The following is a 24,549-nucleotide window of genomic DNA, read 5'->3' as shown; positions in this document are numbered from 1 at the left end:
ACTTTATATCTTTAAGACAAGTAAAACATCCACGTTTGCACAATGCCTGTACTGAGTGTTTTAGTTGCAAAACTTAAATCTAAGAAACGTATTCAACTAAAGTTATGATTATAAAGAACTTTTCGAATGTGTTAAATTGATTGTTTTTTCTTTTTTTATTGCAAATTCAAAAATGTCATTAAACAAAATATGTATACATTATACAAAATGTATAATGTACATGTATACATTATACAAAATGTATAATGTACATGTATACATTATAAAAAATGTATCATCAATACATCCAACGTTAACTGAACAGATGTATGAGAATAAAAAGAAAAAAAAGGCAGAAACAGAGCAAGTAAATAAAAGAGGTTACTAAAGAAGAAAAAAAATAAAAGACATAAAAACAACAAAATAAGTATTAATCACGGTACATGAAAGATCTCATCATATCTCTTCAAAAAAGAAAAACATTTTTTGTTATTAATTACTCTCAGTGATGTAATTAAATGTTCTACTACACATAAGAACTCTATAAAAGTAGGTGTTTTCTTAAGAAACCTTTGTTTGTTAAAATAGAACTTTGCCACGAGGATAAGAAAGTTAACAGTTGACTCTAAAGATTTGTTTGGTTTTCAAAAAAACAAACAATATCCTTAATGTGAAAAACACCATTCACGTTAATTTTAGAAAAGCAATAGAGGCTCAAATCTTTCCAGAAGAGTGAAGAAACATAAAATGAGAAAAATAAGTGACAAATATCTTCACTTTCTTTTTTTACAGAAGGTACATATATCAGCTACATCATAAAATTTAGACAAAAATGCATTACAAGGGTATATATTATGCAAAATTTTGAAGTGCACTTCTTTCACTTTATTCGGTATACAGTATTTATATAGTAATAACCGTGTTTTCCTCCATTTAATGTTATCTATTTTAGAACTCCAAAAAAAATTTCCCTTTTGGAGAAATTGAGTTTTGAGATTGAAAATGTTGACGAATACATTTATTATTACAATCTTTACTTAAAAGCAAGACACCTCCCAAAAATAACTGTGAAAGTTGTTTTGTGCATTACTCATGGGTAAGGGAAGCTTTCATTAGACATATTAATCCATCAGGAATTGCCTTTGTAACAGAGTTCAATTCTTTAAATGGAACGGGACAATGATGGATATTCATAAAGCTTTCATAAGATAATAAATCACCAGTAGAGTTGAATAGATCAGCAACATAAATTGTGTTTTTATTAAACCATTTATCAAAAAAGATTGATCTTTTTCTAATTTTAAAATCCAAATTATTTCATAAGAATTTCCAGTTTCCAGGCTAACAAGGCTTGTTGATTAAATCTAGCCAGTTTAATAGGTAATTTAACAGTGGAGAAATTGCATTTCATTAAAAAAGAAAGGCCACCTACTCTCTTAAATATATTATTAGGAATAAAATACCACAAAAAATCTGACCCAAGCAAACATCTTTTTAACCAATTAATTTTAAATGTATTGTTAGTATCATCAAAATGCAGGACTTTGAGACCCCCTTCACTCCTTTTGTTTGCTAAAACATATTTCTTCAACTTGTGTGACTTATTGCTCCAAATGAAATCAAGAAAAATCTTATGTATATTTTTGGAGGTGTGATTATCTACAGCTAAAGACAGGGAAGGGTACACAAACCTGGATAATCCTTCTGATTTGGATAAGAAAACTCTGCCTAAAATTGATAAATCTCTTTGGAGCCAATTATTAAAAATATATTTTGCTTTCAATAACCGTTGAGAAAAATTCAGAGATTGTCTACTAATTAAATTTTTTGTTATATGAAATCCCAAATATTTCACTTCATTTTTAATTCTTTTCCACAAAATTCTTTTAAATAAATTAGAGAATTGTAACTTGTCACATGATGCAATAACTTGGTTTAGTTCACAACTTGAACATAGACAACAGTGTGTTTAGGCCCTTTGCTTTTTAGTTTTTATATAAATGATCTTCCATGCAGTTGCAAGAAAGCCAAATGCCAAATGTATGCAGATGATACAATTATATATGTCTCAGCAAAAACTCCTCACATTGCAGCTGAAATGCTTTCAAAAGAATTGGACGGTGTATCACAGTGGCTCCGAAACAATCATCTGACCCTGAACTATGATAAGACAGTCTCTATGTGCTTTTCAATAAAAAGAAAGATCAATAAAAATTTTAGAATAAAGATTGATGAGAAGGAGATAGTTGAGGTACATGAATTTAAATTTCTATGGGTTACATTAGATTCTCATCTTAAGTTTGATAGTCATGTAAAGAGGCTGTGTAGAACTGTCAAGACTAATTTAAACTGCTTTCGATTGATAAGACAATATATACCCATTAACCCCTTTATGCGTCGGCCCCCTTTTGCAGGTTTTTCGCCTACATGACCTACCCAACAAAAAGTGGTACAGCTCCCACATACTTTGACACACAGGGGTGAGCCTGGTCTCATTGGAAAGAAGAAACTAGTTTCAGATTGATTCTAGGCCTGGCACAAAGTTACAGAGGCTAGAATGGAAGGTTTTCATTTCCGCCTGAGTTGTTTACCTGATAAACTGATTAATCTTATTTTTCTGGAACATGTTAGGGACAAAATAACAACTGAGGGTCATAGCCACATGTCTTGGCTTTCACCAAAATAAATTTCAAGTCAAAAGACCCAAAAATGGCTTCAATAAAAATATTTTTCTACGGCCCTGGTCGTCTGGTGCAGCGTTTTTGTGTACTTGTTTACTGTATAACTTTGAATTAAAAGACTGCAGGCTCAGTTTAAAAGGCCTAAAACAAGCAGAGACTCTCTGTCTATCACTCTGGTGTGAAAACAGGCCTGTAACTTGACACCCTGAGCTGTGAGAGTGATAAAAGGTCAAGGATTACGCAAGAATTCTTCTGCGCAGCTTGTTCACGCAGATCCAGGGAGCAGAGAGGGGGGTTGCAGCATATCGTTGGAATCGTATGCTTATTGGCTAAAGAGCTGTATAGGTCCCGGCCCATTTCATTGCTATTGGAAGGAGTAATTGTCAGTCAAAGGCATCATTGGCTTCCCAGCCGTCTATCTCTGCAATACAAGCACCGATTGGCTCACGTGAGGGCTTGTTTGATTCGTTAGGACCTGGGCTATAAATATGACGTAAATTTAGAATTTAGAAAACAAGATGATGGCGCACTACTGTTTCCAGTTTTCGGAACACAAACGGAATATTTGCGGCGCGACCAAAGCGTTTTGGATTAAAAGGCTTACAGATTTCAGTTCCTTGGACCTGTGTGGATTTTTGTGGATTATTTGTTTTGGAATATATTACACCAGTGAAGAAAGAGACGCATCTAAATGTAAGGGAAAAACCAGTCTAGCGCCACCTAGGTCAGTTTTGTCCAAAAAAATTTTCTAATAGTATGAAGGCTATGAATCATATTCACAGCCCACATTTGTGTGTGGGCTTAAAAAAAATATTGAGAGTATAAACTTTACTAGGTAAATAGGTTTTTTCGTGTTTTTAGAGGATTTGATGCTTTAAAGATGAAATGAAGCTTGTTTCTGGGTCATCCCCTAGTGGTCACTTTGGCACGGCAACCCGTAAGTTAAGGCAGCAAAGCAATTTATGCATTCTATGATATTTTCTCATCTATCATATTGCATCACTGTTTGGGGTCAGGCCAATCAAACAACAATTACACCTATTAGGTCAGTATATAAACAGGCATTAAAAGTAATGGACCAAAATCCTATAAGATGGCACCATTGCCTCATTCTAAGGAAGCATAATATATTGAGTTTTGACAGTTTTGTAAATTATTAATTTTAAAAACAAATTTTTAAGTGTACGGACAACCTTGCACCAGAAATACTCTGTCAATTAGTAGTGAAACAAAAGAGCGGAATAAGAACTAGTGGCACAACTAGTGGAAACCGTATAGCCGCAAAACGTAGAACAACATTTGGTCAGACGTCATTTTTAGTAAGAGGCATAAATTTATGGAACGATTTACCACCAGAAATTAAAACATTAACAAGACTCAATGTTTTTAATACACATTTAAAGCAGTGGCTGAAACTGAAACAACTCTGTGAACATTGATTGTATGGGATACAACGCAATGTATGCAAACATAAGGTTGCATGTGTCAGCATACACAGACATATGCATACTTTTGTGTTTTGTATTGTTAAATATGTCTAGACTCTGTTTTATAGTGATTGCTTTATTTATTTAAGCCCATTTTAGCTTATGGATGGAATGTATTTATTGCATGTATTTTAATAGCTATAAATTTTTGATTTAATATTCTGTCATTTCTGTTTTAACTTTACAAGCCTAATCAAGGACAGGGGTTGCAAATTAGTCATGGCTATAAACCTGTATGCATGGCATCTACTTTGTACTTTATAAAGCAATGTAAAGCAATGTCAAAAATAGAGTAGTATCATCTGCTATATGTGAGATTCGAATCTCTCTGTTAAAGATATCAAGGCCAGCAAAGTTATTATTGTGCAAAATATCTATGGATAATGTTTCAACAACAAATAAAAATAAAAAGGGGCTCAAAGGGCAACCTTGACGTATTCCGCGAGGGACAGGAAACCTTGGTGATGTACGTGAATTTAAAATTATACTATCTATTTCTTTGTACAGCATTTGAACAATATTTATGTTCTTATTTATTTATTTATTTATTTATTTATTTAACAATATTTATGAGTTTAGAAGGAAATCCAAAAGCCCCTAAAAAGTCTATAAGGAATTGTCTGGGATGCCCAGACTTCCCTCTCCCCAGACACTTCCTCCAGCTCTTCCGGGGGAATACCGAGGCGTTCCCAGGCCAGCCGAGAGACATAGTCCCTCCAGCGTGTCCTAGGTCTTCCACGGGGCCTCCTCCCGGTTGGACATGCCCGGAACACCTCCCCAGGGAGGCGTCCAGGAGGTATCCAAAACAGATGCCCGAGCCACCTCAGTTGACTCCTCTCGATGTGGAGGAGCAGCGGCTCTACTCTGAGCTCCTCCCGAGTGACCGAGCTCCTCACCCTATCTCTAAGGGAGAGCCCAGCCACCCTGCGGAGGAAACTCATTTCAGCCGCCTGTATCCGAGATCTTGTCCTTTCGGTCATGACCCAAAGCTCATGACCATAGGTGAGGGTAGGAACGTAGATCGACCAGTAAATAGAGAGCTTCGCCTTATGGCTCAGCTCTTTCTTCACCACAACAGATCGGTATATCGACCGCATCACTGCAGAAGATACACCAATCCGTCTGTCGATCTCCCGCTCCATCCTTCCCTCACTCGTAAACGAGACCCCAAGATAGGTCACCACAGGTCACCACGAGGGACACAGTCTTCTCCAAATCCACAAAACACATGTGAACTGGTTGGGCAAACTCCCAGGAACCCTCCAGCAACCTGGCGAGGGTATAGAGATGGTCCAGTGTTCCACGACCGGGACGAAACCCGCATTGTTCCTCCTGAATCCGAGGTTCGACTATCGGCCGAATTCTCCTCTCCAATACCCTGGCATAGACTTTTCCGGGAAGGCTGATGAGTGTGATCCCCCTATAGTTGGAACACACCCTCCGGTCCCCCTTCTTAAACAGAGGGACCACCACCCCAGTCTGCCAGTCCAGAGGCACTGTCCCCAACCTCCATGCAATGTTGCAGAGGCGTGTCAACCAAGACAGCCAAACAACATCCAGAGACTTGAGGTACTCAGGGCGGATCTCATCCACCCCCCGGGGCCTTGCCACTGAGGAGCTTCTCAACTACCTCAGTGACCTCAGCTTGGGGAATCGACGAGTCCACAACTGAGCCCCCGCCCTCTGCTGCCTCAGTGGAAGAAATGTCATTGGGGTTGAGGAGAACCTCAAAGTATTCCTTCCACCGTCCGAGGATGTCCCCAGTTGAAGTCAGCAGATTCCCACTCCCATTGTAAACAGTGTGAGCGGGGCACTGCTTCCCCCTCCTGAGGCGCCGGACGGTTTGCCAGAATTTCTTCGAGGCCAGCCGATAGTCCTTCTCCATGGCCTCACCAAACTCCTCCCAGACCCGAGTTTTTGCCTCCGTAACCACCCGGGCTGAAGCTCGCTTGGCCTTTCGGTACCTATCAGCTGCCTCCGGAGTCCCCCGAGCCAACCAGGCTCGATAGGACTCCTTCTTCAGCTTGACGGCATCCCTTACTTCCGGGGTCCACCACCGGGTCCGGCGAATGCCACCACGACAGGCACCGGAGACCTTACGGCCACAGCTCCGAGCGGCCGCGTCGACAATGGAGGTTGAGAACACGGTCCACTCGGACTCAATGTCCCCAACCTCCCTCGGGATCTGATTGAAGCTCTGCCGGAGGTGGGAGTTGAAGATCTCTCTGACCGGAGGCTCTGTCAAACGTTCCCAGCAGACCCTCACAGTACGTTTGGGTCTGCCAAGTCTGTCCAACTTCCTCCCCCGCCATCGGATCCAACTCACCACCAGGTGGTGATCAGTTGACAGCTCCGCCCCTCTCTTTACCCGAGTGTCCAAGACATACGGCCGGAGGTCAGATGAAACGACCACAAAGTCGGTCATCGACTTCCGACCTAGGGTGTCCTGGTGCCATGTGTACTGATGGACACCCTTATGCTTGATCATGGTGTTCGTTATGGACAAACTGTGACTAGCACAGAAGTCCAATAACAGAACACCACTCGGGTTCAGGTCGGGGGGGCCGTTCCTCCCAATCACGCCCCTCCAGGTGTCACCGTCACTGCCCACGTGAGCATTGAAGTCCCCCAGTAGAACGACGGAGTCCCCGGTCGGAGCACTTTCCAGCACCCCTTCCAGACACGCCATGAAGGTCGGGTACTCTACACTGCCATTTGGCCCATAAGCACAAATAACCATGAGAGACCTATCCCTGACCCGAAGGCGCAGGGAAACGTCCCTCTCGTTCACCGGGGTGAACTCCAACACATGGTTGCTGAGCTGGGGGGCTATGAGCAAGCCCACACCAGCCCACCGCCTCTCACCATGGGCAACTCCAGAGTAGTAGAGAGTCAAGCCTCTCTCAAGGAGTTGGATTCCAGAGTCCAAGCTGTGTGTGGAGGTGAGCCCAACTATATCTAGTCGGTATCTCTCAACCTCCCGCACCAGCTCAGGCTCCTTCCCCCCCAGCGAGGTGACATTCCATGTCCCTAGTGCCAGATTCTGTGTCTGGAGATTGGGTCGCCGAGGCCCCCGCCTTCGACTGCCACCCAATCCACATTGCACCGGCCCCTTACGGTTTCTCCTGCAGGTGGTAGGCCCACAGGAGATCGGCCCCACGTCGCTCTTTCGGGCTGAGCCCGGCCGGGCCCCGTGGGGCAAGACCCGGCCACCAGGTGCTCGCATGCGAGCCCCAACCCCGGGCCTGGCTCCAGGGCAGGGCCCCGGTTGCGCCTTACCGGGCGACGTCACAGACCTTGATTTTAATTTACTCATAAGGGTTTTTTGAACCGCTCTTTGCCTGGCCTGTCACCCAGGACCTGTTTGCCTTGGGAGACCCTACCAGGGGCAAAAAGCCCCAGACAACATAGCTCCTAGGATCATTCAGGCACGCAAACCCCTCCACCATAATAAGGTGGCGGTTCAAGGAGGGGTATAAGGAATTGGTACTTTACAATATCGAAGGCCTTATAAAAATCGAGGAATAAGATAATTGCATCAGACTTGATTTCATCTCTGTAATCAATAAGATCCAGAACAAGTCGAGTATTACAACTAATATGACGACCTTTCATAAATCCAATCTGTTTTTCATTAATGATATAATGTAAATGCTGTTGTGTTAAATTGATTGTATTAATATCTGCAGCCAGTGGAATGATGGAATTTGCGTCATTACATCATTGTGAATGACGTCATTACGTCAGGACGTAAAAGAACTGGTGAACTGGATTTTTGAACTGGTTCATTAAATCGAACTGTCCGAAAGAACTGGTTCGTGGAAAAGAACCGAACTTCCCACCACTAGTCATTTGGGTAATCAATGCGGTCATCTTTATCCTAATCCTTTACCTCTAAAGGTGGGTTTTTAGAAACATTTAAGCAATGAAAAGTGTTTAAGAGAGCTTATGACTAAAGCTTGGAACTACATTGGCTCCTCAAACTGTCAGTCAAACCTAATAACTCTGCCCCGCCTCTATCGGAATAAAGTGCTGCATGCAGTTTGGAGATCTCAAATGTAGGTTAAGATCCGAGAATAAAATATCTTAATGCAGTTTCTAAAATTCTCCTCAAACCCAAAATCTCTCAGAACATTCTGCATATAACTGAACTGTACTATTGTAATGATACACACACCACGGGCTAGGGTAAGCAAAACCAAAGTGATGTTTATTGAAGTCCGTGAGCAGATGTATCGTAACAAAACTGTACGAAGCACTACTAAGTTGCAGCACACACACGCACACACACACACGCTGGGATGAACACAGAGGAAGGAGAGACAGAATCCTAGACAGGAGTTGGTAGATGCGGGAGAATAATCCTGCACTAAGGCTGCAAGTTGATGCTTTAAGATGTTGTACTGTTTCTTCCAGGGTTTTTATATCAATTATGTCAAATTCAATTATGTCAAATTCTGAGAAAATGACGAATTTTTGAGGTTGTTGTAGTGAGGTCTGACTGACCACATTACAATATGAGGCCGTATTGATTGCCATTCTGATATTACTGATTTTCTCAGAGAAAAAGGTTGCAAACTCATTGCATTTGTTGTCAGAGAGCATTTCCCTAGGAACTTGATTTGGGGGGTTTGTTAGTGTCTCTACAGTAGCAAAAAGAGTGTGAGGGTTGTTTATGTTGTTATTTATAATGTTTGAGAAGAAGATCTGTCTAGCTGTGCCTAGTTCTACATTGAAAGCACGAAGACTGTCCTTATAGATGCTATAATGTACTTCGAGTTTTGTTTTCCGCCACATACGTTCAGCTTTTCTGCATGTTCTTTTCATGCTCTGTACCGCTGTTGTGTTTCTCCAAGGTGCTTTACGTCTGCCAGTGATCATCCTGACCGTTACTGGAGCTATACCATCAATAACATCTTTAACTTTTAAGTTAAAATTTTCAAGGAGAACATCAAAAGAGTCTGCTGATATGTTTGGCAACATTGATATAGCATTCATAAATACCTCACTGGTGTCTTCATTTATGAACCTTTTTTGACATAGACAGCATCAGTGGCAGGACAGATCAATAAATCAAAGTAAACACAGAAATGGTCAGATAGCGCTTCATCCTTGATAACAGTGGATGGAATGTTTAGACCCTTGCTAATGAGCAGATCAAGAGTGTGTCCCCTATTGTGTTTAGGACCTTGCATGTGCTGGGTCAGATCAAAAGTGTTTAAAACATTTAAAAGTTCAATTGCAGTATTGTTTTCTGCATTGTCTACATGAATGTTGAAATTTCCAGCAATAATAAAATAATCAAATTCAGAGGAGATTGTTGATAAAAGTTCTGTGAATTCATCAACAAAAGTTGGGGTGTATTTGGGAGGCCTATAAATAATTGTAAACAGAATGTGTGGTGTACCTTTTAGAGCAATACACAAATATTCAAAAGACTGGTAATCACCAAGTAATACTTGCTTGCATTGAAAGGCATCTTTGAATAAAGCAGCTATTCCTCCACCTCTTTTAACAGCTCTACAAACACTTATAAAAGTAAAATTGGGTGGGGCTGATTCATTGAGGACTGTAGTGCTGCAGCTGTCATCTAACCAGGTTTCATTTAGAAACACGAAGTCCAGGTTGTTAGTGGTGATAAGATCATTAACTAAAAATGATTTGTTCTTTAATGAACGGATGTTCAGAAGTGCTAATTTAACAGTAACTGGTTTTGGCCCTGTATCCATCTCAGAATGACGTCTTAAAGGCAGTAGATTAGATAGAGTTGTCGTGCGGCTGGAGAGGGCCTTCGTCTTTCTATCACATATCAGGACAGAGATAGCTAAAGGGACATTAGGGACAGAGATAGCTAAAGGGAAAGCTAAAGGGACATTGGGGACAGAGATAGCTAAAGGGAAAGCTAAAGGGACATTGGGCTCTCACTTGTTCTGAAAACATTTCTGATTGTTACTGCTGTCATAGCGGGGACCCAACACATATCAGTTACCAGTGCTGTTTGCAGATGAGGGCTGGTGTGATCCCTGACGTTGAGGCAAAGGTCGGAGTGCCCTCTCAGATGGAGGGGGAGGGCAGGCTGGGCCAGGAGGCTTTGGTGGTTGTGGAGCCCACCGTTTCTTGGTTGGTATTTGGGGACTCGCAGCAATAGAGTGGGAAAGCTTAGTTCCAGCAGATACCAGTTTCTCCATTTTCTCTGAAAAGCACAGAAGTGGTGATGTTGAAGAGAGGGAGACAGAGTGTGATGACATCAGCTGTGATTCTTGTGTTGCTGGAGGCTCGGGTGTGTTATCTTGTTTTTCCTGGTTGTTATCCACAGAAACGTCCTTGGGTGTTGATTCACCATCCAGCTGTAGTGAGTTCTGTGGGCAGGGCTCAGCCTGAGCTGTGTCTGTGAACAGTAGTTGTTGTGGCTGCGGAGTTTTATCCTTGTCAACTGAATGTCCATCCAAGTGTTGGTGTGAAATCCTGAATGGACTGGCACACTCAGCTGATGAATGATGAAGGAAGAAAAAGATATTGTCTTTAAGCAACCTAGCACCTAGTTTGTTTGGGTGGATACCATCTCTGTTAAAAAGTTGCCTTTGACTCCAGAAGATATTAAAATTTCAGTGTAATTCAGTCCTCTCATGGTGCAGGTTTTTTGCAGCCATGAATTTAAACTTAGTAGCCGAGAAAACATATTTGTTCCTCTGGCTGAGAGAGGTCCACTGCTGAATGATTGAACTTTCAGTCTTGCAAGTGTTTCATAAAGTTTATTATAAAGATAACAAAGGGAAATGTATGGTGTAGAAATAAATTATGAGGGCAGAAATGGTTTTAGTAAATGTACATGACCCAACAGATGAAAAAGAAAAGAAAGAATCCTTTAAGAAGTATTTTAAAGATGTATAAAGAAACAATAATGATGGAGGACTTTAACAGAGTTTTCAGTAAACTCTATATGGCAGATGGGATGGTTTTTAAATCAGATACAGAAAGTAAAGAACTAAAGGATCCAATGAGTGAAAACAATGTGATAAACGTGTGGAGAGAGAGAAAAACAGAGGAAGAAACTAATTTTCGAGAAGGAATGTAGTGATGTATGCAGGACAAGAATTGACTTTCTGTTATTTATAAGAAATGAAGAAAACTTTATAGACAAAATCAGAAATGAAGAAACAAGTTTGAGTATCATAAGTTTTTGTTTTTTACTCTGGATTGTAAAATATATTAAAGTGTGAAGTTGTAGCTGAGAGGATAAAAGGATGTGATCAGTCACAGTTATTGTTATGGATCTTCTACATCTGAATATGAATGATTCGGCTCCCAAACTGCTGGAAATGTGGGACGTGTTCTAACGCTTCACCACCATAACTGCTTTATCCTGGAAAAAAGGTCTGAGGAGAGACTCCTGTCATACACCAGACCTGGTGAGTGTATCATCATTAATGCTGAAAAACACAACAGGACAGAATTACAGACAAATTTAAACACATTGCTTATGAACAACAGAAGCATAAATACACACATTAGATGTGACATTTTACAGCTCACAGTGAATATTACTCAATATCATACAGTAAAGAGACAATAAGTCAGTAACTCACAGTAGTCTCTCCAGTTTACAATGTGGATCCTTCAGTAGATCAGAGAGCAGCTTCACTCCTGATTCTCCTGGTTTATTACGGTTCAGATTCAGTTCACTCAGGTGTGATGAGGAGTTTGACCTCAGAGCTGAAGCCAGAGCAGCACAACCTTCATCTGTAATACTGCAGTTAATCATCCTGCAAGAAAGAAAACCTTCTCAGACTTAATACACTCAGTTTTAGTATTGAAAACATGAACTACACAAAATCTTTATATACAGTACATTTACTCTCCATCTCACACACACACAACAATGACAATATATCAGATCACTACAATTACAGTTACCAGAGAGGAGAACTGGATGTTGTAGTGTTTATTAAAACTCTGTGTGTGTGTGTGTGTGTGTGTGTGTGTGTGTGTGTGTGTGTGTGTGTGTGTGTGTGTGTGTGTGTGTGTGTGTGTGAGAGAGAGAGAGAGAGAGAGAGAGTGTGTGTGTGTGTGTGAGAGAGAAAGAGTATGTGTGTGTGTGTGTGTGTCTGTGTGTGTGTGAGAGAGTGTGTCTGTGTGTGTGTGTGTTTGTGTGTGTGTTTGTGTGAGAGAGAGTGTGTGTGTGTGTGTGTGTGTGTGTGTGTGTGTGTGTGTGTGTGTGTGTGTGTGTGTGTGTGTGTGTGTGTGAGAGAGAGAGAGAGAGAGTGTGTGTGTGTGTGTGTGTGTGTGTGTGTGTGTGTGTGTGTGTGTGTGTGTGTGTGTGTGTGTGTGTGTGTGTGTGTGTGTGTGTGTGTGTGTACCTCAGTTTCTCCAGTGTACAGTCTGGATCCTTCAGTCCATCAGAGAGCAGCTTCACTCCTGAATCCAGCAGTTTATTGTCACTCAGGTCCAGTTCTCTCAGACTGGAGGAGTTTGAGCTGAGAACTGAGGACAGAACTCTACAGCTTTCCTCTGTCAGATTACACCCCCACAGACTGGAAGAGAAATGATGAAGTGTTTGATTTATTTGTCTGATAGTGAATTGAGGTGTTTCCATCAGTGAGAATTAAAGTGTCCACCTGAACACAAGGTTCTAATATCAGGATAAAAATATAACATGAACATCTGTGTACAGATGTGACAAGTAAGAATGTGTATCACAGAGAAAAGGATTCCGCGATTTCTCACCACATCACATTCTCTAGCGCTGAAAACACGACCAATAGAGTTCAGTCGTGTGTAATTCTCTGTCACGTATACTGAAGCCAGTAACATGCTTGGTCTCTTTAATTCTCTCAACTTTCACATTATATACTTTAGTCATATATAAATCTTTGTGTACTCCTGTGCAGACGTTATTCTGTACATCTAAAACCATGACCATTACATACATATATATATATTCAGTACTCCCTGTTACAATATTTATATACTTCAAACTTTCACAAATGGGGTTTAAATAGTCTGTGTACGTTTTACTCATTTGATGTCCTATTTATGGCCGTAGTAAGTTATGAGGACACAGAGATCCAGACCTCTGTCATTTTTAATTATTAAATGGTCAATAATAAACTCCCAAAAACAAAAAAAATGTTGAAATGCCAGGTGACGAGAGAGAGAGAGAGAGAGAGAGAGAGAGAGAGAGAGAGAGAGAGAGAGAGAGAGAGAGAGAGAGAGAATTATGAAGTTATTTAAAAAAACGATGCCATGTGAATTTATTTAGAGGATAATTAATGCTTCATGTTGTAACCTCTCACATTCTAAGCTCCTATTCAGTCTGTTATAAAACTTTACAAAATGGAACAATTTTAATTTTATTAAACTCAATAAGCCTTTATTTAATAAATATTATCAAAAAATTGCTGTACTGATGTTTACTAACTTATAGCTTTAATCATGTGAGAAATCTCTGCACTAGTTTATTGGATAAAATAATGAAATATATTCCTCGTCGTGCATAAAACAGTGACTGCATGAAACTGTAGCACAAACAGTGTCCCGGTGGTGTGAGGTGTTGAGTGTGTACTACTGTATGTGCAGCTTTGTCACCAGAGACCTGGGTTCATTCTCAATAAGTTATCATCCTTTTAATATTGTTTATAAATTTACACTCTGTTAGAAGTACAAAATGTTTAATACACAACAATACTGAGGTACAAATAATATCTGCTACTATTTATAAGTACCAATAGCTTATAACTATTTACACTTAATATTGCCAATAAATGCTATAAATCATTAAACTTTAATAAATATAAGGAATATATTACAAACGGTTAACAAATGGTAAACTTATGCCACAGTATCAAGCCCTGTTTACAGGTATAAGTTTACCATCAAAAGTCCGTGCTGACTGAAACAAAATAAAAGGGAGATACATTTCCACAAACACGTATCAAATAGATTACATTTCGTAACCTATGTGACGAACTGCCGTGAGACTTGGTTAGTCACTGGGATGAATGGACATGAGCAGCTCTAGTTCTGGACTGAGTTGGAGCTTTGGCGAAAACAGCATCATATAATACCAAGTCAGAGCTTTTTATCTCTTAATGATCTTCCTAATGTTCTATTTTCTGCTTGATTTTTCATGTCTAATGACTTTAATATTGTGCGGGCTGCTGTTATCTAACACATTTTATCATATTTAATATGTGTATGTATGTGTGTGTGTATATATATATGTTCTATTGCAAAGATTTGTGTTTAAAAAGTTCTATACAAATAAAGATGTGATGATTAGAATGATTTCTCAAAGTTTAAACACATCATTTAACTTCAACAATTTAACTGTCATTATTGTCTTCTCTTATGGAACACACTTTAGCCCCAGGATTAAAAAAAATAATGTGTTAGATACAATCACAATACAAAAGAAGTTAGCACCTAATTCACCTCTGTAACTCATTTATAAAACTCAACTTAAGCTGAATACAAGACCATATTCAATACAATAAAGAAAATCCACCTCCACTCTTTCCAGTATGGTGCAATTCAGTATTTTGTTCCCAGTCCAATAAGAGCACAAGTGATATCAGACCTCAGAGTCTGTAAACCTTTAGCCCAATGTGTAATATTTTATCAGTACTTAATGATGAACAGAGAACAAAACCAGTCTGTTATTAACATTGTACAACAAAAATATAGATTAACTACAGCTGCTTATAAATACAAACACAGTCCACAGCTTAAAATCTCCAAAATCCACAGACAGGTTCGAAAGAACGAAACCTGACGTCTATTCAACAGTAATGGTGATAAACCTGACCGACCATCACGTGCAACCGTCTTTGTGTTCACCGTCTGTTTTTACCACATTCACCATCTTCTGATGCAGTGAACCAGACAAAAAACTGTGTCTATAATTCAGATTCTATACAACAGATGAACAAAAATCACGATCCAACAACAAGAATGTGATCGGTCGTTAACAGTTTGGTGTCTTTGCCCAACAGCTTGCCGGACACCACCAGCAGCTAATGCGACTCACCTCGTTCACCGGAGAGCTTGCTGCAACCCTACAGGGCCTACGTGTGGTCACCATGACACCGAATCCTGGCCCGCCGACGGCTCTTCCTCCCATCGCTTCGCCAACCGGCCATCTCCAGCCCCCGGTTCGTGTTCCCAGAGAAGTTCAACGGGGACCCCGGTAAGTGCCGGGGGTTCCTGATGCAATGCTCGCTCTTTGTAGCGCAGCAGCCGGCATTGTACCCGACCGCCGCCAGCCGCATAGCCTTCGCATGCAGCCTCCTCACCGGGAAAGCGCTGGAATGGGCCACCGCTGTATGGGGAGAGGACGGCTCCGCCTTCCCCACGTTCGACCAATTCCTCGCCCAGTTCCGGACCGTCATCGACCACTTCGCCACAGGGGAGAGCGCAGAGGAGCGCCTATTAGCCATCTCCCAAGGTGACCGCCCGTGTGCAGAGTACGTGCTTGCCTTCCACACGCTCGCAGCGGAAGCTGGCTGGGAGGAGTGCCCCTTGCGATTGCTGTATCGCAAGGGCTTGAATCCGGAACTTCAAGCCGAGCTCGCCTGCTGAGACGAGGGGAGGACCCTGTCAGAGTTTATGGACCTCTCCATCCAGATCGACAACTTAATGCGGACTCTCCGAGCAGCTGTGTACGCCCCCCAAGCTGAAGCCACACACGCGGCCCGTGCATCAGATCCTGAACCGATGCAGCTGGATTACACACGTCTCATGCCTGAGGAACAAGCTCGCCGCTTCCATCTTCAACTCTGCCTGTACTGCGGGGGGGCCTTACACAGACTGGCGGCCTGCCCCACCAGACCTCCCAGCTGAGGGAACCCCTCTGTGAGTTCTAACTCCTTTACTCCCCGACTCCCTCGCTGTGCCCAAGTTCAAGTGCAATCAGTATACAGGGGAAGTGGATTAGTCTACCTGCTCTCATTGATTCCGGAGCCGCGGGGAAATTTATGTCGGGAGAATTCTCTCATGCTCACGAAGTGCCAGTAACTCCATGTGTTTTCCCTTTGGCAGTGGAGGCGATAGCCGGCCGGCCGATAGGTGAGGGCCGCATCACCCATATCACAGAGGACCTCCAGCTGCAGGTGGGTCCTCCCCACCAAGAACTCATTCAGTTCCACATCATCCGCTCTCCGCGTCACACCCTCATCCTGGGCCTCCCCTGGCTGCGGCTGCTTTACCCCGTCATTTCCTGGAAGGACCTGTGCATCTCAAGCTGGGATAAGACATACAGCAAACATCAGCAGCTCACCACAGGGCCTCCACCTCCCAACACCACGATCACGGTGTGCGCCGCCTCCAACGTCCCTGAACTCCCCGCAGAATACCAGGATTTCACGGAGGCCTTCAGCAAGACAGAAGCCACCGAGCTGCTGCCACACCGACCCAGCGACTGTGCCATAGAGCTCCTTCCCAGCACCACACCTCCTAGAAAGAGGATCTTTCCCCTGTCACAACCTGAGACCGCGGCCATGAAAGAGTACATCGAGGAGGAGCTCCAGAAGGGGTTCATCCGACCCTCCATTTCTGCAGCATCATCCAGGTTCTTCTTTGTAAAGAAAAAGGACGGAGGCCTCCATCCTTGCATTGATTACCGAGCCCTGAACAACATAACCGTCAAGTTCCGGTATCCTCTTCCGCTCGTGCCGTCTGCCTTGAAACAACTCAGTCGGGCTCGATATTTCACCTGCGCTGCGCGTACAACCTCATCCGGATCTGAGAGGGAGACAAGTGGAAGACTTCTCAACCCAGTCGGGCCACTACGAATATTTGGTCGGCATGTTCGGCCTTTCGAACAGTCCGGCCGTATTCCAGTCATTTATTAATGATGTGTTCCGTGATGACCGATGGGTAATTGTATACATAGAAGTCATCCTGATTTACTCCGAAACCCTGGACGAGCACATCCAACACGTGCGAGCCATACTCAGACGCCTAATCCAGCACCGCCTGTACGCCAAGGCGGAAAAGTGTGAATTTCACTGAAACTCAACGACTTTCCTAGTCTACGTCATCTCAGCCGAAGGGGTTGCGATGGATGACCCCAAAGTGCGTGCAGTGCTGCAATGGCCCCGACCGCAGAGCGTTAGAGAGCTGCAGCGCTTCCTGGGCTTCATCCAAGGGTTTAGCACGATCGCCGCACCACTTACTGCTATGACCAAGAGGGCGTCAACTCTGCTCAACTGGTCCCCTGAAGCCACGACAGCATTCAGCCGCTTGAAAGAAAGTTTTACCTCGGCCCGCCATCCTCCACCATCCTCCACGGACCGCCCGTTTATAGTGGAGGTGGACGCCTCCATCACCGGAATTGGAGCCGTATTGTCTCAACGCCAGGCGGCTGCCAACAAGATGATACTCGGTGATGTGCCGACCTGGAACTAAGAACGCCAAAGCCGATGCGCTGTCCCGAATGTTCCGGGAACCCGGCACGGACATGCCCCCCGAGCCCATCATTCCTGAGACCCACATCCTCACACCCATCCAGTGTGACCGAGATCACCCAGACCAACGCACAGACACCACCGTCAGCCGAGTGTCCGCCCTCAAAAATCTACATGCCAGAGATTCTACGCGACAGCCTCCTGGAGCTCCTGCACTCCACACCTAGCTCCGGTCACCCCGGCATTGCAGGGACAACGCACCTCACACAAAATCAGTTCTGGTGGCCGTCTCTGTCTGCGGACGCACAAGCATTTGTCCACGCCTGCGCCGTCTGCAACACTTCTTGCCAGCTCACCGCGGGTCTCCTGATGCCATTACCCACACCACAACGGCCCTGGTCGCACATCGTACTGGACTTAGTCACTGATCTTCCCCGCTCAGATAACTGCACAGTCATCCTCACAGTAATAGTCAGATTTTCCAAGGCCTGCCATCTAATTCGCCTGCCTTTCAAAACTGCTGAGGCTTTCATAAAAACTACTATAAAAGCCTCATACTGCTGAGGCTGTGTAATCATGTCTTCCAGTACTACAGGCTGACATCGTCTCCGATCGCGGCCCCCAGATCACCTCGCATGTCTGGTCGGCGTGCTTCAAGAAGCTCAGCGTCAACGTCAGCCTCACTTCGAGGTACCATCTGCAGGCCAACGGGCAGACGTAACGGATAAATCAAGAACTCATCCGCTTCCTCCACTCATATTGTCACAGCAATCAGGCCGACTGGAGCAAGTACTTATTATGGGCCGAATATGCGCAAAATTCCCCCATCAAACCCAACACTGGTCTGACTCCGTTTCAATGCGTCCTGGGCTTCCAACCTCCCTGGTGTTCCCATGGTCTGACACGCCCTCCGAGCTGCCGGCTGACAACGACTGGTTTCGCCGAAGTGAGGAGATGTGGAGCGCAGCAAGCTGTCAGGCATCGCCGAGAGCATCCCTACTACCAACCTGGTCAGTGGGTCTGGCTATCTACCCGTGACCTCCGCCTCCATTTGCCCTGCCGTAAGCTCAGCCCCCGATAGGTGGGGCCATTCCGGATCGCCAAACAGATTAACCCGGTCTATTACCGCCTGGCACTCCCGCTGACGTACCGCATCTCTCCGACTTTCCACGCCTCTCTGCTGAAGCCAGCTGAGGGACCTGTGAGTCAACCAGGGGGCTCCACCGATCCACCGGTGCCTCTCCTAGTTGGCGACAAGAAGGCATACCAGGTCTGCGAGCTACTAGATTCCAGACACAGAGGTACCTGGCCGATTGGGAGGGGTACGGACCGGAAGAATGTACCTGGGTGAAGGCAGGGTACATCCTGGACCCCTCACTCGCTTGGGGGAGCTCTGTCACGGTCGGCACACCTGCTTCGCCTTCCAACCGGCAACACAGAGAAGCCTCGGCGGAATATTAGGCACTTCCAGACTGCTATTCCCATAAAGCCCCACGCCGAACTAATTACGCCACCAGCTGTTTCCCATTTCCCACGCTATGAAGACTGAACTTGAACTTTCCCCCAGTGCAAAGTCTCGACTAGCGTTTGTTGTCATTCTGAGCGTTTTCCTGTTGTTATTCTGTTTTCCGGTTTTGACTCTGTTTTGGTATTCTGATTCTCTGATTCTCTGTTTGCTGCCTGCCCTGACCTTCTGCCTGCCTTCTTGTTTATGATTTTGTGCCTGCCTTTCGATATCGCCTTGCCATGTTTTGACTCTGCCTGTCTGTATTTGATCTGTCTAATAAACTCACGCTGCACATGGATCACCAGCCGTATGACCCCTCCTTACAAATACATTTATAAAAATAATATAAAAATACTTACTCAGCTTTTCTGGAGGCTTTGACCACTGGCAGCAGCCTCAGAAGACATTCATGTGATGGATCATATTTCCTCAAATTGAACACATCCAGCTTCTGTCCTGAGGTCAGTAACACAAACACCAGAGCTGACCACTGAGCTGGAGAGAGTCTGGTGTCACTGAGACGACTATAATAATCTCTGTTCAGGTAAGTTTGTACTTCCTGCACTAGAGAATGATCATTCAGTTCATTCAGACAGTGGAACAGGTTGATGGATTTCTCTGGAGATGGATTCTCCCTGATCTTCTCCTTGATGTACTCCACTGTTTCCTGTTTGCTGTCAGAACTGTTTCCTGTCTCTGGCATTAAGCCGTGTAAGAGAGTCTGATTGGACTCCAGTGAGAGACCCAGAAGGAAGCGGAGGAACAGGTCCAGGTGTCCATTCTCACTCTGTAAGGCCTTGTCCACTGAACACCTGAGGAGATCAGACATGTTTGACTTCCTGAAAAGATCAGACATAGAGGTTTGATGTTCTGTTACATTTCTGCTGATGAAGGAGAGAAACGTGTATAAAGCAGCCAGAAACTCCTGAACACTCAGATGAACGAAGCTGAACACCTTCCCCAGGTGAAGACCAAACTCCTCTCTGAAGATCTGGGTACACACTCCTGAGTACACTGACACTTCTCTGACATCAATGCCACACTCTCTCAGGTCTTCCTCATAGAAGATCAGGTTTCCTTTCTCCAGCTGGTGGAAAGCCAGTTTTCCCAGTGCCATGATACTCTCTCTGGTCTGCTGAGGATCAGGGTCACATTTCTGATGGTACTTTTGGTCCTTGTGTTTGATCTGAAAGATCAGGAAGTGTGTGAACATTTGAGTCAGAGTCTTGGGGATCTCTCCACTCTCTGCTTCACCCAACATTCTCTCTAGAACAGTGGCTGAGATCCAGCAGAAGACTGGGATGTGGCACATGATGTAGAGGCTTCTTGAAGACTTCAGGTGTGTGATGATTTTATTGGTCAAGCTCTGATCACTGATCCTCTTCCTGAAGTACTCCTCTTTCTGAGGATCACTGAAGCCTCGTACCTCTGTTACCTGGTCTACACACTCAGGAGGGATCTGATTGGCTGCTCCTGGTCTTGTGGTTATCCAGAGGAGAGCAGAGGGAAGCAGATTCCCCTTGATGAGGTTTGTCAGCAGCACATCCAATGAGGCTGACTCTGTCACATCACACAATATCTCATTCTTCTGGAAATTTAGAGGAAGTCGACACTCATCCAGACCATCAAAGATCAACACCACTTTGTAGGAGTCACAGTCTATGGATTCTAGTTTTCTTATTTCTGGTAAAAAATGATGAAGAAGTTTCATCAGACTGAGATTTTCCTGCTTCATCAGATTCAGCTCTCTAAAGGGAAGTGGAAACATGAAGGTGACGTCCTGATTTGCTTTTCCTTCAGCCCAGTCCAGGATGAACTTCTGAACAGAGACTGTTTTTCCAATTCCAGCAACTCCTTTAGTCAGCACAGTTCTGATGGACTTGTCTTTAAAGAGATCATTACACTTGATGGGTGTCTCCTGTGTTGCTGGTCTCCTGGACACTGTCTCAATCTGTCTCACCTCATGTTCATTATTGATGTCTCCACTCCAACCCTCTGTGATGTACAGCTCAGTGTAGATCTCATTCAGAAGTGCTGAGCTTCCAGGCTGTGAGATTCCTTCATTAATTCTTTTAAACTTCTCTCTCTGATTGGACTTTGGTTGAGACACAGAGGCGAGTTCTAATAAACAAAGTAATAACATGTTTTAATGTAAAATCACTGAGCTCAATATAAAATGTAAATTTATTTCAGTTCCTGCTGTTCGTTCCTGATTGATGTACTAAATATTACTGAAGGATCATGACCATTGTACAGAGTAACCACAAGCTGGACCATGAACAGAACAGAAAAGCAGCAGATTTACATGATACTAAAATTACATTTAAAACTAAAAGTGTTCATATCTAAAACTATTTCCTCTCTCTAAAGTGAAGCTGATGGAATAAAGTCATGACTCAGAGCTCTTACTGTTGTGCAGTGTGTTAGCGAGATCTGTGTGGTTCATGTTCTTCAGGACGTGCAGTGTTATCTTCAGCGCTCCCTCTCTGACACTGTGCAGATCCTCCTCATCCTCCACCTCCCTCTCAGTGCATGCTGGGTAATCTGGAGTCAGGAGCTTCCTAAACCTCTTCAGCTCATTCTTTATCAGAGTGATGACTTTGTGTTCCAGCTCCTGGTTAGAAACACACAGGAACAGATCTAAATATTATCATATTACAATGAGAGAGGCTTTAATTTTAGAAAAAGAATTAGACGTCTCTTTTTATTATTACATTTAAACTTAGAACTGAAATTCTGATTACCCATAATGCTGCTGCACATCAAGACATTACATGGGATCACACACACACACACACACACACACACACACACACACACACACACACACACACAAACCTTGAATATGGATTTCAACTGATTTTTGCTGATGTTTGATTTCTTCTTCTGTGGTCTGTGAACAAACAAAACCCATCATGTGATATGGACGTATTGGATGTATATGGATGTATTCATAGCTGCACAAATCACACACTAATAAATACAGACACAGATATTTAACACTATCCTCTTAACACAATACACTGATTTCAGGATTTCCTAACTGACACCAACATGTTTAGAAACAAATGTCTGAATAAATGAATAAAATGTTTATATTGTCATTAATGTCCCAGGTGTAAATGTTCTTCTGTAGCACCACAGACCCTCCAGCTCAGGGACTGCAGACTGAACTGAACTCTTAAAGCACTTTTCCTCATTGCCAGTCCGAGAGCTGCAGCACTGCACAGTTTAGTGTTTTACTGCTTCAACACCTGATAAAGCTCATGAAGGGATTCATAATGAGACAAGTGAGTGTGATCAGGTGGAACACAGCTGTAAAACACCTCACTATACTGACCTCACATCAGTACAACTGTCTCTGTCTCTGAATTTATTTGGAAGATCCATTGACTGGTCACTCTTCATAGACACACAGCTGGGTTGTGGTGAGTCTGATCTCTTTCTCTTCATCATTCTAGAATTACAACAGAAACATCAGCAATAATTAATACTCAAAGCAAAGTTGACTTCCTGTGTTAACTAGTGAGTGTTTAGAGATACAGATGTGTTCCCATGAGACGGTGTGTATTTGTTGCTGGTGAATGTAAAAGTAAGTCACCTCTTGTATTTTTTTAAGTCCAGTTTTCTAGACCCACTCATGTTGGAGGTCATGTCTCCTTATCCAGATTACAGCAGGACACACGTTTACGTCACTCCGACATTGGTGTGTTAAATTAAACCCTGAATCAGCACAGAGTTCACTTACAGGAAATAGTCACGCTATCAAGTTATAAAACAACCTGTGTACATTAAAGCTTCAGTACAAACCCACAAAACTCTTCTGTATCTAGTGTCACTTCAGTGTGTTTATATATTAGAGCTTTAGATACTCACTGTGTTTTCACTCGTCACAAAATGGAACTGCTGACTTTCACTTACATTACAGTTTATACTGCAGAGGGGGGAAGGGCAGAGACGCACGCACGCGCATGCACACACACACACACACACACACACACTCGCGCTCTTTTACAAGATGTGGTGCTGGTTTGTTTGTATATCATTGATGGATTGACTGCTCAAAACAAATCAGTAAAAATATATACTGTATATTTGTACTAAAACATGAATTTTGCAGTTTGCTCTTTTTAAGGCCAGTGATCAAGATGTGAAGACAAGTGAAAGTGCTATATATTTAAATATTATACAATGAAATGTGCAGTTTTACTGTATTGGGGTCATAAAACCACTCAGGCTATCACAAATTGATGTGTTAACATTTTATTGTATAATATTTAAATATATAGCACTTTCGCTGGTCTTCACACCGTTTGCCTCACGCAGGCCAACACATCTCCTTCACATAGAGTTGATCAGGTTGTTGATTGTGGCCTGTGGAATGTTGGTCCACTCCTCTTCAATGGCTGTGTGAAGTTGCTGGATATTGGCAGGAACGCTGTTCACTGTACACGCTGTGGTATACGCCGATCCAGAGCATCCCAAACATCTATTGTGTATTCGGCACATTCAGAATGTTCCAACCTTCAACAGAGGTCACTGTTACAAACCCTTTTTGTATTTGTCTAGGGGTCAAGGGTGCAACATTAAAACATTGAACGTGTACTGGAAATAAGTAATAATTGGAAACCACCAAGTCCACATTAGTGTCTTTTATTCAGGTGAACCATCACCAACTAATCCAAACATTATATACATAAATTTACAAACTATATACAGTCGAGAACAAAACCCAAAATAATTCACATTAGAACAGGGACAAGAGAAAAGAACAAGACCGTGCCAAATCAATGAAAGAAACAAAAACAATCTTGCTAAACCGGAAACAAAACTTCTAATCGAACTAACTCAACCATCACGATAAACCATACAGTAAACGAAAAGAAAAACCTTCAGCGTGCAAGATGCCCTAAATACACTACTTACTAGAAACAAAAAATACAGGGGTGGCACGTGTCACTAACCTAGTGTTCTATACAAGTAGCAGTGGCTCAGTGTTGCATATGTACATCACGTGATGTCTTACCTGTTCTCTCTCTTTCCCCGTTTAATACTGTCATTTGATATTTGATCAACCAGATAACAGTCGATAAGAAACACCAGAGAGACACGACCTGAATGAGGCATGGAACACTGATACAGCAAAGAACACAGACTTAACCAACAAATTAATACAAGGATGGTACAGGACAAAACAAAAACCACACGAGACAACCACCAGACAACCAAAAGAATGCCGCGTGCCAGAGAACTCCTGCCTCCTGCACAGGTGTGCCTTTTAAATCACATGTAGGGCGCACTCATTGGTGGAGCTGCGCGTTGTCATCACCATGCGTCAGACACAAATTGATGTGTTAAAGCAAAAGTTAGGACAAAAGAGAAAAACAAAAAACAAAAACAAACAATAATATGGGGACGCAACAGTCACATTGCACCTGAAGCACAGGAAACGTAATACATTTAAAACAATAAATCTTTTTAGAAAGGGAACA

At 43.0% G+C, this 24,549-nt stretch overlaps 1 protein-coding gene across 1 annotated transcript; it reads right to left on the bottom strand.

Moving 5' to 3' along the window:
- Window positions 1–11,517: 11,517 nt before the first annotated feature.
- LOC113653441 (NLR family CARD domain-containing protein 3-like) lies at window positions 11,518–22,712 on the bottom strand. The gene is made up of 8 exons (XM_047807808.1): window positions 22,659–22,712; window positions 22,398–22,514; window positions 21,896–21,950; window positions 21,467–21,671; window positions 19,417–21,178; window positions 12,505–12,678; window positions 11,734–11,910; window positions 11,518–11,577 (listed from the first exon to the last, which is right to left on the bottom strand). The coding sequence occupies exons 1-8, from the start codon at window positions 22,709–22,711 to the stop codon at window positions 11,541–11,543; spliced, it is 2,580 nt and encodes an 859-aa protein (XP_047663764.1). The 5' UTR covers window position 22,712; the 3' UTR covers window positions 11,518–11,540.
- Window positions 22,713–24,549: the final 1,837 nt, after the last annotated feature.

The sequence above is a fragment of the Tachysurus fulvidraco genome, chromosome 24, assembly GCF_022655615.1.
Source record: "Tachysurus fulvidraco isolate hzauxx_2018 chromosome 24, HZAU_PFXX_2.0, whole genome shotgun sequence".
In the NCBI taxonomy this organism is placed as follows: Eukaryota; Metazoa; Chordata; class Actinopteri; order Siluriformes; family Bagridae; genus Tachysurus; species Tachysurus fulvidraco.
This window is presented reverse-complemented; position numbering and strand designations above follow the sequence as displayed.